The sequence below is a fragment of the Zootoca vivipara genome, chromosome 6 (assembly GCF_963506605.1).
Source record: "Zootoca vivipara chromosome 6, rZooViv1.1, whole genome shotgun sequence".
Classification (NCBI taxonomy): domain Eukaryota; kingdom Metazoa; phylum Chordata; class Lepidosauria; order Squamata; family Lacertidae; genus Zootoca; species Zootoca vivipara.
In genome coordinates, this window is record NC_083281.1 from 13,916,335 (window position 1) to 13,932,797 (window position 16,463).

Consider the following 16,463-nt stretch of genomic DNA (forward strand, 5'->3'; position numbering starts at 1 on the left):
TTTATAGGAGAATTTATATGAAGTTAAAATAAATTACTTTATTTGATATATATGATTTATATATATGATTTATTTGATTTAGGTTATGATTTAGGTATTTATTAGTATGTTTTTTATTTGTATACTTTGTATGTTTTGTTTATATTATTTGTATTATTTCATTTGCATGTTTTTGATTTGAATTTCAATAAAGTTTATTAAAAAGAAGAAGACATGCTGATTCAAGAGGATGAGAAGTGTCTAACACACAGTGTAATAAACACGGGTCTGGCACCCAGGTTTGGCTAAATAAAATTACAACACTTACTGAATCCAGGAATTTGGGTGGTATAAGAATGTCATTGTGTTCAATCCCTTAGGCTGCTTCTGTATTGTTTCACATGTGACTTCACTAAGAACATATGATATTTAAGATATAATATATCTTTATTGTCATTGTCCCCTTGCGGGAACAACGAAATTACTCGGTTGCTACATCCACTCAGATAAAGCATTCCACATAATCCAAAATCTATTGCTGAAATAGGGAGACAAAGCAACATATGCTACAATACAGATGCCCCTCCCCCCTATATTTGTCTAGGAAGCCTGTCTCCCCCCTCCACCTGCCCTTTCGGCCTCCCTCGCAGCCCCTGGGGACCCCCTCTTGCTGGGACAAGGCTCTCTGCCCTGGCGGCCCCCACCTCCGACCCCCTTCCAGAGGGACAGCCCCCCACCAGAGGTGCCCAGGGGGTCCCCAAGAGAGCCAAGCGGGCCTCGCCCCCCCCTCCTGGCCCTGGAAGGCTCCCCGCTCCTCCGCTCCCCTGCCCAGACTCCCCTTCCCAGCCCCGGAGTTCCAGGCAGACAGGCGGGCTCCTCCTCCCGGACACGCGCCCAGTCCCGGCTTCTGGGAGGGGAGTCCTAGCCAGGTGCCCCTTCTCTCGGCCAAGGGGCCCCAGCACCCTCCCCAGGCCCCACCCGGGACCCCACCCATTCCGGGGCCAGGCGGGTCCTAAGTCCGCCCTCTTGCCGGGGGAAGGAGCAGCTCGCCAAGGGTTAAGTGGAGCTGAGCTGGGTTCCTAGAGAGGACAGGAGACAAAGGCGGAGCCGCTCCTTCCCTCTTACATCACTTCCTGTAAGAGGGTATCCTCGACCCGAGCGGACTCAACCTCGCCTGCCGGGAACTGGTGGGTCTCCTCTCTGCTCCGCTATGGGGAGGAGGGGGAGGGGGCTGCTGGGTCTGGGAAGCCTGTGGAACTCCCTCCCTCGGGAGGCAGGAAGGGGGCCCAAGCCGGGCCGGGCAGAGGAGGGGAAGGGGACCCTGGCCAGGTCCAGCTGCACTTGGTCCACAAGAAATGAGCGCTTTTTGGGAGATGCTATATAGAAGTTGAAGAGATGCTATATAGGGTCATTGATGGACCTCGTAGGGAAAGGATCTCAAACCATTTGCATATAACAAAATATCTATTTTATCCATGTAATCGTTGAACTGAAAAACAATCAGGAAGAAGTATATTCATAGTGAAATACAATGAAGAAAAAGTATATTCGTAGTGAAATACTGTAACTATGAAGCTCAAATTTAAAATGATATTTTATTCATAACAAATTCATAATGCAAACACATTGGCATTGGACAATAACAAGAGTTCCTTTAGAAACACAATTTACAAAATCTAGTCTAGAAACTTGTTATAACATGAAATAATAAGAGGAGTAAATATATGATGGAAACTACTAAGAATTATAAATAGCATTATTAATATGAAATTGAGCTCTTCTTCAGCTTTCTGCTTCTCCTTCCTCTTTCGAGCTCCACTTTTGTAACTTCTGGTTGACATTTTAGAAACCGTAAGTAAAATATTTAATATAATATTTATATATATAGTATTATAGTAGCAAGTTGGAGTAATAGGGAACTGTACTAGTAAATAATAATATAGGCCTACTAAATAATGAAGATGAATATTTTTCTAAAGTAATTTTATTGTGGGATCAAAATAAATAATGTATTACATGAAATCAATCAGTAGGCATAAGACTCATACCCTTAGTCTACGCTGGCTGATCATCAGTCTACATTACAAGCACTCTTTAATATTAGATAACAGGTACAACAGCTTGACCTACATTCAACTCTGCTGCCCTGCAGTCTGCAGCTGCATGCTACATGTTGCCCTACAACCAGTCCATGCAGAATGTAGGCACCCTATATATAGAAAGGAGCAAACCAGGGATATTTGAGGGAGCAGGCGGGACCCATGGCTTACATCACAGGAGCCTACACAACACAAAACAGGGTTTCTGTAGGTAGGCTTTATTTTATTTGTTTTTTAATCTTATATTTTGGAAATGTACGTACATCCAGGTTTATTTCCCTTTAAAAATTTGTGGGGGCCCAAGAGAGTGTTTAGTTCAGTGTTTCTCAACCAGTGTGCCTCCAGATGTTTTGGGACTACAACTCCCATCATTCCTGACCACTGGTCTTGCTAGCTAGGGATGATGGGAGTTGTAGTCCCAAAACATCTGGAGGCACACTGGTTGAGAAACACTGGTTTAGTTTATGCGTATATCTGGCACTGCCACCAACCTAGGTGGCTTTAGAAAGGATGAGAGGAGCAGAGGGCTTCCAATGGCTTCTTGCCACGATGCCTGTGTTCTGCCTCCACTGTTGGAGGCAGCCCTGCTTCTGAAGGCCAGCAGCTGGGAAGCGCAGGGGGAGAGTTGCTCTTGGGCTCCAGCCCTGCTTGTGGGCTTCCCAAAAGAGACCCCAGGTTGGCCCCGGAGAGAACAGGATGATGGATGGTTTTCACCCTAAAGGAAAGCAGAGCCCAGCCTGCTGAGAGCAGCATAGACAATTCAAGATAGGAGAAGAGGGGGTCAGGGAACACCTAGCTCCTTTAAATGAATTTGGATCTCCAGGGCCTGATGAGCTGCACCCAAGGGTACTAAAGGGCTTGCAGATGTAATCTCAGAGCCTCGGCCCAAGATCTTGGAGAATTCCTGGGGAATAGGTGAGGTCCCTCAGACTGGAGGCAGTCAAAGGTTGTCCCCATCTTCCTAAAGGGTTTGGAAAAAGAAGGGAACTACCAACCAGAGATCCCAGGACATACATACCAGGATAGGTCCTAGGACAGTGATGGGCAACCTTTTGAGCTTGGTGTGTCAAAATTCGCCAAAAAACCGAGCATAACTCGGGTGGTGTGTCACTTCGAGAAAAAAACCATAATTTCATGATACTTATAGTTTAAATAACAAAAATGTATAATTGTAATATATAACTGTATTTAACAAACCAAAAACTAATTATTTAACCTAACCTAACAAAAAAAACCTTATTTATCACAAAGTGCCCAGAGTTGTTGAGCTTTTGGCGGGGAGTTGCTGACCAAAGTTTTGGAGGTTTTTTTTGGGGGGTGCAAAAGTTGCTTTGCTTTTTTTGGGTTTTTTGGGGGGATGCCCCAAAGCTGCTGTGCTTTTTGGGGGGAAAGAGAACAGAAAGAAATGATGAATAATACCTTCACTGGAACTAACACGCAGCACCGACATAGTCTGACAAAGCACCAAAAAACCAGCACAGAACGGGTTAAAAAACTAACACTGTTACACCCAATCATCCTCTGCCAAAGTGCCAGAAAAAAAACAGCACAGAAAGGGTGAAAAAACCAATCTCTGACTACCAGCAGCAACAACAACAAAAAAAAGACCCGGGTTTTAACAGCGGAGACAAACTGTAGGAGGAGCAGGAGAACAAATGGAGGGGAAACAAGTGTGAATGGGCCGATGGGGCACGTGCCAGCAGTGAGGGCTCTGCGTGTCCCGTCTGACACGCATGTCATAGGTTTGCCATCACTGTCCTAGAACGGTCGGTCTGTGAGCACTTGGAGAAGGATGCTGTGATTAGCAAGACCCAGCGTGGGTATCTCAAGAACAAGTCACACCAGATGAATCTCATTTCTTTTTTTGATGGAGTTACAAGCTTGGTGGATCAGAGGAATGCTGCAGACATAGTGTATCTTGATTTCAGGAAGGCTTTTCACAAAGCCCCTCGCGATTCTATGATTCTGTGACTCACTATGGGGGCCCTTTGACCTGATCCTGCAGGACTCATCCTCTGCTCTTATGCCATGAATCCTTTGTTGTCCTTCTGTTAAACTTGAAGTTCTCCCCCCTACCCACCCACCCACCTATTCAGGAATCAGGCAGGGATGCTATCCAGGCTCCCGGCCAACCCGTATGCGCCCTTCAGACATGCAAGTCCTCCAGGTCCAGAAGATCTTTGGTGGCTGAACCGAAAGCCATGCTGTGAACTTCTGGAGGTATCCCGACCCCAGGAATCCAAGGCAGGAGAGGCCCTCCTGGAAAGGAAGCACTCCTGGTCACCAAGGCCACCCAAGCAGATATGGGTGGGTTGGGGTGAAGCTCTGGAACTATGAAGTGGGGATGGGAGGGACCCCCACTATTGCCTTGGGTCCAAATTACATTTGATATAAATGGCTCACTTGTCGTTCACAGTTATGACTTCTTCCTCCACCCACCCCCCTTTTTCTTTCTTTCTTTCTTTCTTTTTTTTTTTTTTTTTGCAGACAGCTTGGAATCTGGGCTATGGTACAATACAGCCCTGTTCCTATGAAGATTCCTCCACACTTCCTCAGTGAACATTCTTCTTCTCTTGGCTATGTATTAGTCTTATAATAGAAGAATGTGTTTGTAGGATTTGTTGCACCTCGCATTAGGACCCACAGAACTTGGCAGAGGACCAAGGGGCTTCTTCCGATCTCTTGGAGACTTCCCAGGAGCCCAGATGGATGAGCAAGATTCAGTTCGCCCTGAAGCAGGAAGAGGCCATGCCCTGGAAACTGGGAGCAGTGGGGGATTCTGTGAAAACTCCGTGCAGAAGATTCTGGGTGAGGAGGACACCCTCCACTCAGCTGTGCAGACCCAGCAGCTCAGGCAGGAGGCCAAAGGACCCCGAGAGGTTTGCAGACAACTCTACCACTTTGACCTTCAATGGCTAAAGCCAGAAAGGCACACGAAAGCTGAGGTGCTGGACCTGGTGATCTTGGAGCAGTTCCTGGCTGTCCTTCCTCCAGAGATGGAGAGATGGGTGAGGGAATGTGGAGTGGAGACCAGTTCCCAGGCAGTGGCCCTGGCCGAAGGATTCCTCCTGAGTCAGGCAGAAGAGAGAAGGCAGGCAGAGCAGCAGGTGAGAGAGACTTTCCTCGGGATATTCCCAAGGGGCTGCAAAGAGGAGGGAGAGTATTCCCGACTTATTTACTAACGGCCCATCCTTTTTTGGAAAGGAACACATATTTTTAATGATTGTTATTGTAATAATATTGTTATGATTGTTATTTTAATATCCCGCCCATGTGGCTGAGTGCCTTCCAGCACATATAAAAGCATAATAAGACACCAGATGTCTTCTAGAAGTTATGCAGTTGTTTATTTCCTTATCATCTGATGGGAGGGCCTTCCACAGGGTGGGTGCCACTGCCACGAAGTTCCTCTGCCTGGTTTCCTGTAACTTTGCTTTTCACAGTGAGGGAACCAGGAGAAGACCCTCGGAGCTGGACCTCAGTGTGGAGACGCTTCTTTCGTTATACTGGGCCTTTGAGGCTGTTTAGGGCTTTAAAGTTCAGCACCAACACCTTGAATTGTGTTGGGAAATGTTCAGGGAGCCAGTGAAGATCCTTGAGGACCAATGTTATATGGTCCTGGCAGCCGATCCCAGACACCGGTCTAGCAGAAACAGGAAACAGCTTTAACCTCTGTCCCCTGAAAGCGCTTGCCTCTGCCATTCCTTTTCTAATCCTTCTCCCCATTCTCTGTTTTGAATCCTTGTTGCTTTTTCAGGGGAAGGATCTTGATTCTTCTGAGGAAGAGAAGACTCTGTTGGACACCAGAGTGAGGCCTCTGGGTAAGGATGAAGGAGTGTTTTCTGCGATTTGTCACATTCTCTTGGTTTTAAAACCAATCTGTGAGTTCTTTGCATCTTTTTGGTGAAGACACCTGGAGCCCAGAGCTCAGAGGGGGGGAGATGTATTTTTGCATAACTAATATATGAAATGGGTACAAATGTCCAAATGTACTCAGCAGGGGAGACTTTTACGATAATAATTTTTATTAGTTTTCAGTTTCAGGCCAATAATAGCCTCATTATAAAAATGCCAAATTACAATACAATTACTAATATCAATCATTCAGATAACAAATTATACAACTTTGGTGCCCCTCCCCCTGCATGCTGAAACCGATGGTTTGATGATTTTCTTTATTTCTGCATTCCAAAATCTTATTTATTTCAATTACATCCTGTCAAGATAACAATCCTTTATACAACAACTGCAATATTAATGACCTCCATTCATATTGACACATTAAATAATATATAAAACTAAAAGTGAGGCACCCCAGCGATATCCTTATTCTTCCTGTGTGTGACAAATTTTCTGTTCGTGGTGTTTCTTCCTGTCCTTGTAAAGTGTTCTATCTTTTCCTGGTTGTTGCTGTTCTCCATCATTCCTTGGGCGGAGCTGATATCCCATTGTGGTTTCAGAAATTCTCCATCGCTCCGTCCTGTGCTTCGTTGTTTGGCAACTTTAACAGCAGCTGTAGAAATCATACTGTCCCAATAAATAACCTGTTTTCACCATTTTTCTTCTCCGCCTGGGAAGGAGAGGGATCTGTCAAAAGGCAAATTACTCAGTAATGAACCTTATCACTTCCTTCACAACTTGCAGATTCCTTACATCCCTCTGTCTGGCCAAATATAAATGTGAAGTTATCCAAATAAATTCCAAGTCCTTTTAGCATTATTCAGTTCAGTCTGTAAATAATAAAGGATGGAGAAGAGTTAGCTCTAATTTTCCATCATAAACCTTTTGCAAAATAGAGCTTCCCTCCCCTTTTCCTTTTTTTTTACACACACAGTTCCATTTGATGTTGTATTCCATATCTGCAATCCAGTTTCATCCCTGTTCACCTGTACATATATATTTTGAACTAGTATTCAAGGGAGGTTTGCCAAATCATAAATGTAGAGGGAAAAAACTTTATATAAAGAAGCCGTAGGCTCCCCTCCCCCCACTGCCTTTTGCACCAAATGAAGTCTTCTCTCAAATTCAAACCTTAAAGACCTTGCAACTGGTTCCATTCCGCACTTTAGGATCTTATCTCCTCCAGCAACACCTGTACATTAGTCCAATTTAAACTCTAATAGACAGAAGAACCTCTGCTTCTTAATGACGGCGAAGGAGGGTTTAGGGCCGGCGAAGGGCTTTTGCACTCAGCGCCTCCCTGCCTCCCGCAATCCATGTTGGAGTGAGAGCCAGGTACCGAGACGAACTGGGAGTGAAGCCTGTTCCCCCCCCCCCCGTCCCTGGGGAGAACTTGCAATGAGAATAACCCTCAGTTGTCCTTGTTTTTTCTTCGCCAACGATCTCCTGCTGCCTCCATTAAGGCACAGCGGAACTGGAAGCTAGCAGGGGAGACTTATTACAATACAAATTACCAAATTACAATACAATTACTAATATCAATCATTCAGATACCAAATTATACAACTTTGGTGCCCCTCCCCCTGCATGCTGAAACCGATGGTTTGATGATTTTCTTTATTTCTGCATTCCAAAATCTTATTTACCGTATTTCAATTACACTCCAGTCAAGATAACAATCCTTTATACAACAACTGTAATATTTATGACCTCCATTCATATTGACACATTAAATAATATATAAAACTAAAAGTGAGGCACCCCAGTGATATCCTTATTCTTCCTGTGTGTGACAAATTTTTTGTTTGTGATGTTTCTTCCTGTCCTTGTAAAATGTTCTGTCTATCTTTTCCTGGTTGTTGCTGTTCTCTATCATTCTTTGGGTGGAGCTAATATCCCATTGTGGTTTCAGAAATTCTCCATCGCTCCGTCCTGTGCTTCGTTGTTTGGCAACTTTAACAGCAGCTACAAAAATCACACTGTCCCAATAAATAACCTTGTTTTTCCTTCGGCAACGATCTCCTGCTGCCTCCATTAAGGCACAGCGGAACTGGAAACTAGCAGGGGAGACTTTGACGAAGCCCCATCCATACTTAGAGATGAACTGTTTCACCTTTAAGAGAAGGAGGCGCTTACGGTTTCCCACTTACCTTTGTCTCTCCCAGGTGACAGAATGATGCCACCAAGACCTTCTCCTTCATCTTTTCATGGTGGAGGGGAGGCAGCGGCTGTGGACCCAGATCAGGTAGGGGGAAGGAGCCTTGTGGGGAATGACTGCTTGGATGCAGAATGGTGGGAGGACCCAAACAAGAGCAAACCGACTGGGAGAAGGAAGAGTTGTCTGAAGCTGGAGAGGGAACAGGGCTCAGGGAGCAGAGGGAGTCTGTGGCAGAGAGCAGCCCAGACTCAGAGGCAGAAGCTACAGCAGGAGAATGGGATGAGGAAGGCAGAGAGGAGTCTGGCCGTTGTAGAAAACAAGAGAGCCAAGTGCAATGGATCACATGAATGTTCTCTAAGAGGACAGCCTTTTTCCTTTTCTGTTAGGGTCTGGTGTGCTTTGAAGATGTAGCTTTGCATTTCACTGATGAGGAGTGGGCGTTGCTGGATCCTGACCAGAGAGCTCTGCACCAGGAGGTCATGGAGGAGAATCGCGGGCTGTTGGAATCTCTCGGTAAGGCTCTCTATTGGATCATCTTATCTGTTTTGTAATTCAAGAAATATCTCTAGGTGACAAACCTCTGGTATTTTGATGGAGCTCAACAGCACCACCCAAAGCACCTGGGATGTTAATACTCCCACAGCAAACCTTGGATGGATGGCTATTAATTGTTACCTCTGCGAATATTCTTCCTACAGTTCTGCCTTTGAAAACCATGATCAGGCTGTTTGAACTGCCCAGGCCTTCTTAAATGTAGGCTTTAGAGTGATTTGGGTTGTTGAAGTAGCTTCAGTCAAGTTTCCTGCTTTTTTCTTCCTTCTGTCTCTCTTTGGTTGACCAAAGAGTCACTTCACATTGGAGATGGCACAGATTCCATGACTGGACCAAACAAACTCCATCCCCCCAAAAAGCCAGGCTTTTTGAATCTCAGGCAGTGAACCCTAAATGATTATTTTATTATTTTTACCCTGCCCATCTGACTGGGTTGCCCCAGCCACTCTGGGCAGCTTCCAACAAATAGAAAAGCATAATAAAATATCAAAGATTAAAACTTCCCAATACACAGGAGTAGCAAGGGTTAAGCTCAAGCTCAGTATCGGGGGGGGGGGCAGGTTTACCCCAGCTCTTGCCAGATGTGCAGAAAAGAGGAGGGCTAAAAGGCGAGGCGCGAGACTGTCATTTCATGGGTTGCTGGAGGGGCAAGCGCAGGGCTCAGCAGGGATCTGAACTGAGTGACTCTGATGGATGATTATTACGTGCTAATGACCTGTTGTAAATACTGAAAATAAAGCCTATAAAAACGTTAGGAGACTCTTGTGATTGTTGTGAAGAGAGGAAGCCTCGTCAGCCCGGACAGCACCTGTCCAGTGTCAGTGTTCCCAAATATTTCACCAGCTCTTAAAATTTGTTTAGATTTATTACTGCATATTGAACAATTAACATATTGAATATATCTTAATTTTGGACAGGGAACTTTCCTTCATTGGCCACCATTTAAATAATAATAAAAGCACATTTTATTTATGAAGATGGTACAGATTTAAGTTTGAACAAAATGATGTTACCAAGTTAAGCTGTACAGTTCTTTTAACATCCATTATTCAACTTCACTTGTATATAAAAGTAGACATTGTTACAAAACAAAAGGAACATTATAACATCTAATTCCCTTCAGTTCTTTCCCTGTCACAAGCATTAATTAGCATTGCTCCATAATTTGGGGCTGCGCTTCTTTCCGAGGCTCTAATCCGTTTGCCTGTTAGTTTCAGGTGGTGATGAATTGGAAGTGAACAACAAGGGAGAAAAAAAAGAAATCCACACAGTAGAGGAACCATATCAGGACTCAGATTGTGGCGAGAGCTTCAGTCAGAGCTCCCATTCCTCTTCCCATCAAAGAAATTGCCTTGAGAAGAAACCCTATCAGTGCTTGGTGTGTGGAAAGAGCTTCACTTGGAAACAGACTTTAGCTTCCCATCAAAGAGTTCATACAGGGGAGAAACCCTATCAATGCTTGGAGTGTGGAAAGAGCTTCAGTCGAAAGGACAGTTTCACTTCCCATCAAATAATTCATACAGGGGAGAAACCCTATCAGTGCTTGGAATGTGGAAAGAGCTTCAGTCGAAAGGACAGTTTCATTTCCCATCGAATAATTCATACAGGGGAGAAACCCTATCAATGCTTGGAGTGTGGAAAGAGCTTCAGTCAAAAGGGCAGTTTCACTGCCCATCTAAGAATTCATACAGGGGAGAAACCCTATCAGTGCTTGGAATGTGAAAAGAGCTTCAGTCGAAAGGACAATTTCACTTCCCATCAAAAAATCCATACAGGGGAGAAACCCTATCAGTGTTTGGAATGTGGAAAGAGCTTCACCAGGAAAGAAAGTTTCACTTCCCATCAACGAATTCATACAGGGGAGAAACCCTATCAGTGTTTGGAATGTGAAAAGAGCTTCAGTCGAAAGACCAGTCTCACTGCCCATCAAAGAATTCATACAGGGGAAAAACCCTATCAGTGCTTGGAGTGTGCAAAGAGCTTCAGTAACAGCTCCAGTCTAACTGCCCATCGAAGAATTCATACAGGGGAAAAACCCTATCAGTGCTTTGAGTGCTCAAAGAGCTTTGGTGACAGCTCCAGTCTCACTGCCCATCAAAGAATTCATACAGGGGAAAAACCCTATCAGTGCTTGGAGTGTGGAAAGAGTTTAAGTGACAGTTCCAGTCTCACTGCCCATCAAAGAATTCATACAGGGGAAAAACCCTATCAGTGCCTGGAGTGTGGAAAGAGCTTCACCTGGAAAAAAAGTTTCACTTTCCATCAAAGAATTCATACAGGGGGAAAACCCTATCAATGTTTGGAATGTGGAAAAAGCTTCACCTGGAAAATAAGTTTCACTTCCCATCAAAGAATTCATACAGGCGGGAAACCCTATCAGTGCTCAGAATGTGGAAAGAGCTTCACCTGGAAAAAAAGTCTCACTTCCCATCAAAGAATTCATACAGTGGGAAAACCCTATCAATGTTTGGAATGTGGAAAGAGCTTCACCTGGAAAATAAGTTTCACTTCCCATCAAAGAATTCATACAGGGGGGAAGCCCTATCAATGCTTGGAATGTGGAAAGAACTTCAGAAGGAGCTCACATCTCACTTCCCATCAGCGAATTCATACAGGGGAGAAACCCTATCAGTGCTTGGAATGTGGAAAGAGCTTCACCTGGAAAATAAGTTTCACTTCCCATCAGCGAATTCATACAGGAGAGAAACCCTATGAATGCTTGGAATGTGGAAAGAGCTTCACCAGGAAAGAAAACCTCACTGTCCATCAAAGAATTCATACGGGGGGAAACCCCTATTAGTGCTAGGAATGTGGAAAGAGCTTCAGTCAAAAAGGAAATCTCACTTTCATCAAAGAATTCATATAGGGGTGAAACCATATTGGTGCTTGGAATGTGGAAAGAGATTCAGTCAAAACCACAGTTTCACTTCCCATTGTTGAATTCATAAAGGAGAGAAACCCTATCAGTGCGTGGAATGTGGAAAGAGATTCACTAGTAAAGAAAGGCTCACTATCCATCAAAGAATTCATACAGGGGAGAAGCCATATCACAGCTTGGAGGGTGGAAAGATCTTCAGTCACAGGGCATATCTCAAGTCCCATCAAAAAATCTATACAGGGGAGAAACCCTATCAGTGCGTGGAATGTGGAAAGAGCTTCAGTTCAAAAGGAAACCTCACTGTCCATCAAAGAATTCATAAAGGGCTGAACCATATCAGTGCTTGGAATGTGGAAAGAGCTTCAATCAGAGTGCATCTCTCACTTCCCATCGTAGAATTCATACAGGGGAGAAACCCTATAAGTGCTTGGAATGTAGAAAGAGATTCACCAGGAAAAAAACTCTCACTGTCCATCAAAGAATTCATACAGGGGAGAATCCATACGCATACTTGGAATGTGGAAAGAGCTTCAGAAAGAGCTGCAATCTCTTTTTTAAAATTAATTTTTGCCTATATTTTCCATACACCACATAACATCTTTCCTTACCTTATACTTTGTTTTGGGTATAAACCTTGGACTTCCCTCAACCACATCTAATGACTTTTGATCTTCCTCACTTATCTTGCAGTTCACTATTTTCACTCTTATTTTCAATAGTCCATAATAAATAGTCCTTTTCATAATTTTTCCCTGCAATATTTCATATAGTGTTCCTTACAAAACTTCTTGCAGTCCTACAATTGTAATCTGTTGATTACAATTGATTTTCAAATAGTTCACGTACAGGTATTTACTACAATCTTCTAAAAACTTCTGATCCCGCCGGTTCTGAATTCTTCCTGTTATCTTATCCAATTCTGCATAGTCCATTAATTTTGTTTGCCATTCCTCTTTCGTTGGTAATTCTTCTTGCTTCCATTTCTGTGCCAATAATATTCTAGCTGCCGTTGTAGCATATAAAAACAATTTCTTGTCTTGTCTATTAATATTAATATCCTCGCCAACAATACCAAGTAAATGTATATTTCAACATCTTTTTCAACTCATATACCATTTCCCAGAAGCTTTTTACTTTCTTACATTCCCAAAAAGTCCCTTCTTTTTCCTTACATTTCCAACATTTATTACTTATTTTATACATTTTAGCTAATTTCACTGGCGTAATATACCACCTATACATCATTTTCATCACATTTTCTTTCAAGGCATTGCATGCTATAAATTTTATTCCTTCTTTCCACAATTTTCCCCAGTCTTTTAGCTGTATGTTATACTCAAAAGTCTTTGGCCCAATATATCATGACCGACTTTACCTCTTCGTCTTTCAAGTGCCATTCCAACAGCAATTTGTACATTTTAGACCATTTTTTATAATTATTATTTCATATTTCAAATTCAAATTTTGATTATGACCAAATCCATTTTCCTTTAAATCCTCTTTAAACATTTAATTGATTTGGCGAACAATCATTTACATATTCTTTTACTTCTTCATAAGGTTTAATTTCCCATTTATTTCCTTCCTCTCTTACTATTTTTTCATATGTGACCCAATTTTGGCTCATATTTATCTTTTCACACTCATTGCTTCCAAAGGTGACAACCACCAAGCTGTTTTACATTCTAATAGGTTTTTATACCTATCCCATATTTCAAATAGAGGCCTTCGAAATATATGGTTACCAAATCCTTTATGCACTTTTGTTTTGTTATACCATAAATATGCATGCCAACCAAATCTATTGTCAAAACCTTCTAAATCCAACATATCTATATTTTCTAACAATATCTATTCCTTTAACCAACAGAGGCAAGATGCTTCATAGTCCAACTTCAAGTCTGGAGGTGTAAAGCCCCCTCTTTCTTGTATAGGTAAAGGTAAAGGACCCCTGACCATTAGGTCCAGTCGTGACCGACTCTGGGGTTGCGCGCTCATCTCACATTATTGGCCAAGGGAGCCGGCGTACAGCTTCCAGGTCATGTGGCCGCTTCTGGCAAACCAGAGCAGCACATGGAAACGCCGTTTACCTTCCCGCTGTAGCGGTTCCTATTTATCTACTTGCATTTTGATGTGCTTTCAAACTGCTAGGTTGGCAGGAGCTGGGACCAAGCAACAGGAGCTCACCCCATCACAGGGATTCGAACCGCCGTCCTTCTGATCAGCAAGTCATAGGCTCAGTGGTTTAACCACAGCGCCACCTGGGTCCTCTGTTAGCAATTTAAATTTAATTCTTGGTTTCTTCCCCTGCCAGATATATCTTGAAATAGTTTTCTGCAACTCCTTAAATATAGTTGCCCCCTTGATTGGAATTGATTGAAACAAAAATAACATCTTTGGTAGCACATTCCTTTTAATAACAGATATCCTACCCCATAGGAATAGTTTCATACTTCCCCATCCTTCCAGGTCTCTCTTAATTTCATTCCACATCAGTGTATAATTATTTTGGAATAGATCTATATTCTTTGATGTTAACCAAATTCCTAAATGTTTAACTTTTTTTTACTGCTTCTATACCAATCTGCTGTTGCAACATATCCACCAAATCTTGATTCATATTTTTAACTAACATTTTCGTTTTCGTTTTATTTAATTTAAAACCTGCTACTTGTCCGAATTGTTCTATTTCCTCTAATACTTCTTTAGCACTAATTAACTGTTCTTTCATTGTTAAAACCAGCTGCAATCTCACTTCCCATCAAAGAATTCATACAGGGGAGGGATTGGAGGGATTTATGAAATTATTAAGTTTTACCTCACGCAAGTCCCCCACAAGATAATCTGAGGTGGTTGGAGGGAATTTGTGGAAGTGGTGTTCTGTGAGGTGGGTGCCCAAGGGGGCCCGGGGGGGGGAAGAGCCGTTGTCGCATATTAATTGGTGTTAGAGGTGGGATACGAAGTTAAAACCCACACAGATCCCATTTAGTTTTGAGCGGACTGGCAGAGACTTAAACATTCCTGAGGAAAACTGGATGCTGTACTTACGCCCTGGAATTTTGAGTGAAATATACTCAGATCTCAGAGAGGATGAAACCTCTGATTCCCTCACATTTAAAGAGAGAGTCAAAGTGTGCTTTGGTCTGTCCGCAGAATGAAGCCGAAAAGCTTTTGGTGAAATTAAAAGAAAACCAGGAGAGACTTATGGTAGCCGAATTGACAAAGCTCTGGACAGATGAGTGGAAGGGAGGAAAGTTAGATGAGCTCAAACAGTTAATCAGTTTAGAACAATTTGTTAAACTGGTTCCTGCTCATTTATGCTAGTTCCTCAAAGATAAGAAACTTATCTTGGAAATTTACAGGTTGTTCCTTGCTGAAAGAAAATTATATGAAAATGATGTATAGATGGTATATTACACCAGTCAAAATGGTAAAAATGTATAAAACTGGGTCAAATATATGTTGGAAATGTAAAGAAAAATAAGGGACATTTTATCATGGGAATGTAGTGAAGCTAAAAAATATTGGGAAATGATTTATAATGAATAGAAAAAATTGATAAAAAAGACTTTTGTTAAAAAGCCAGAAGCATTTTTATTAGGAATTTTAGGGCAAGATATGCTGGGGAAAATGAAGAATTTGTTTATGTATGCCACCACTGTGGCAAGAGCATTGTTAGCACGAGGGTGGTAGAAGGAAGAAATACCAACAAAAACAATGGCAAGAGAAATTGATGAACTATGCAGAACTTGCAAAACTAACATACAAATTACGTGAAAAGGACAATCAGGAATTCAAGGAAGAATGGGAACTATTTGCAAATTATTTGAAAAAACAACAGAGACTTGCATGCATTGGCAGGATTTGAATAAACATACACATTTTTTTCCCTATTAAAATGATGTGAAAATTTAGGGAAACGATATGTACAATTATATAACATGCAGAAACAATATGCAAAAATAAATCTCTACAAGGGAGCTGAGGGAAGTCTAGGAAGGGGGAGGGGAAGGTGGAAAGGGAAGGGAAGGGAATGGAAGCAGTATGAAAGTATGAGAGTTTATTAGCCCGGGATGATAAGTGGAAGTCTGTTTATAGGGAGTTTATATGAAGTTAAAAGAAATTACTTTATTTGATATATATGATTTATTTGATTTAGGTTATGATTTAGGGATGTATTAGTATGTTTTTATTTGTATATTTTGTATGTTTTGTTTGTTTTGTTTATATTATTTATTTCATTTGTATGTTTTTGATTTGAATTTCAATAAAGTTTATTAAAAAGAAGAAGACGACATGCTGATTCCAGAGGATGAGAAGTGTCTAACACACAGTGCAATAAACACGGGTCTGGCACCCAAGTTTGGCTAAATCAAATTCCAACACTTACGGAATCCAGGAATTTTGGGGGGGGGGGTATAAGAATGTCATTGTGTTCAATCCCTTAGGCTGCTTCTGTATTGTTTCACATGTGACTTCACTAAGATAATATGATATTTATTGCTGAAATAGGGAGAAAACGCAACATATGCTACAATACAGATGCCCCTCCCCCTTATATTCCAATGTCTAGGAAGCCTGTCTCCCCCCTCCACCTGCCCTTTCGGCCCCCCTCGCAGCCCCCCGGGGACCCCCTCTTGCTGGAACAGGGCTCTTTGCCCTGGCGCCCCCCACCTCCGACCCCCTTCCAGAGGGACAGCCCCCCACCAGAGCTGCCCAGGGGGTCCCCAAGAGAGCCAGGTGGGACTCGCCCCCTCCCCCCCTCCCGGCTCTGGAAGGCTCCTCGCTCCTCCGCTCCCCCGCCCAGACTCCCCTTCTCAGCCCCGGAGTCCCAGGCAGACAGGCGGGCTCCTCCTCCCTCCCGGACACGGGTTCCACTTTCCCACGCACACGCGCC

At 42.8% G+C, this 16,463-nt stretch overlaps 1 protein-coding gene across 1 annotated transcript; it reads left to right on the forward strand.

The window, feature by feature from the left end:
- Positions 1-1,119: 1,119 nt before the first annotated feature.
- On the forward strand, positions 1,120-16,170 carry LOC118086652 (zinc finger protein 345-like). Its single transcript, XM_060275447.1, has 6 exons — positions 1,120-1,166; positions 4,566-5,185; positions 5,836-5,899; positions 8,144-8,223; positions 8,523-8,649; positions 9,900-16,170. The coding sequence occupies exons 2-6, from the start codon at positions 4,784-4,786 to the stop codon at positions 11,486-11,488; spliced, it is 2,262 nt and encodes a 753-aa protein (XP_060131430.1). The 5' UTR covers positions 1,120-1,166; positions 4,566-4,783; the 3' UTR covers positions 11,489-16,170.
- The last annotated feature ends 293 nt before the right edge of the window (positions 16,171-16,463 follow it).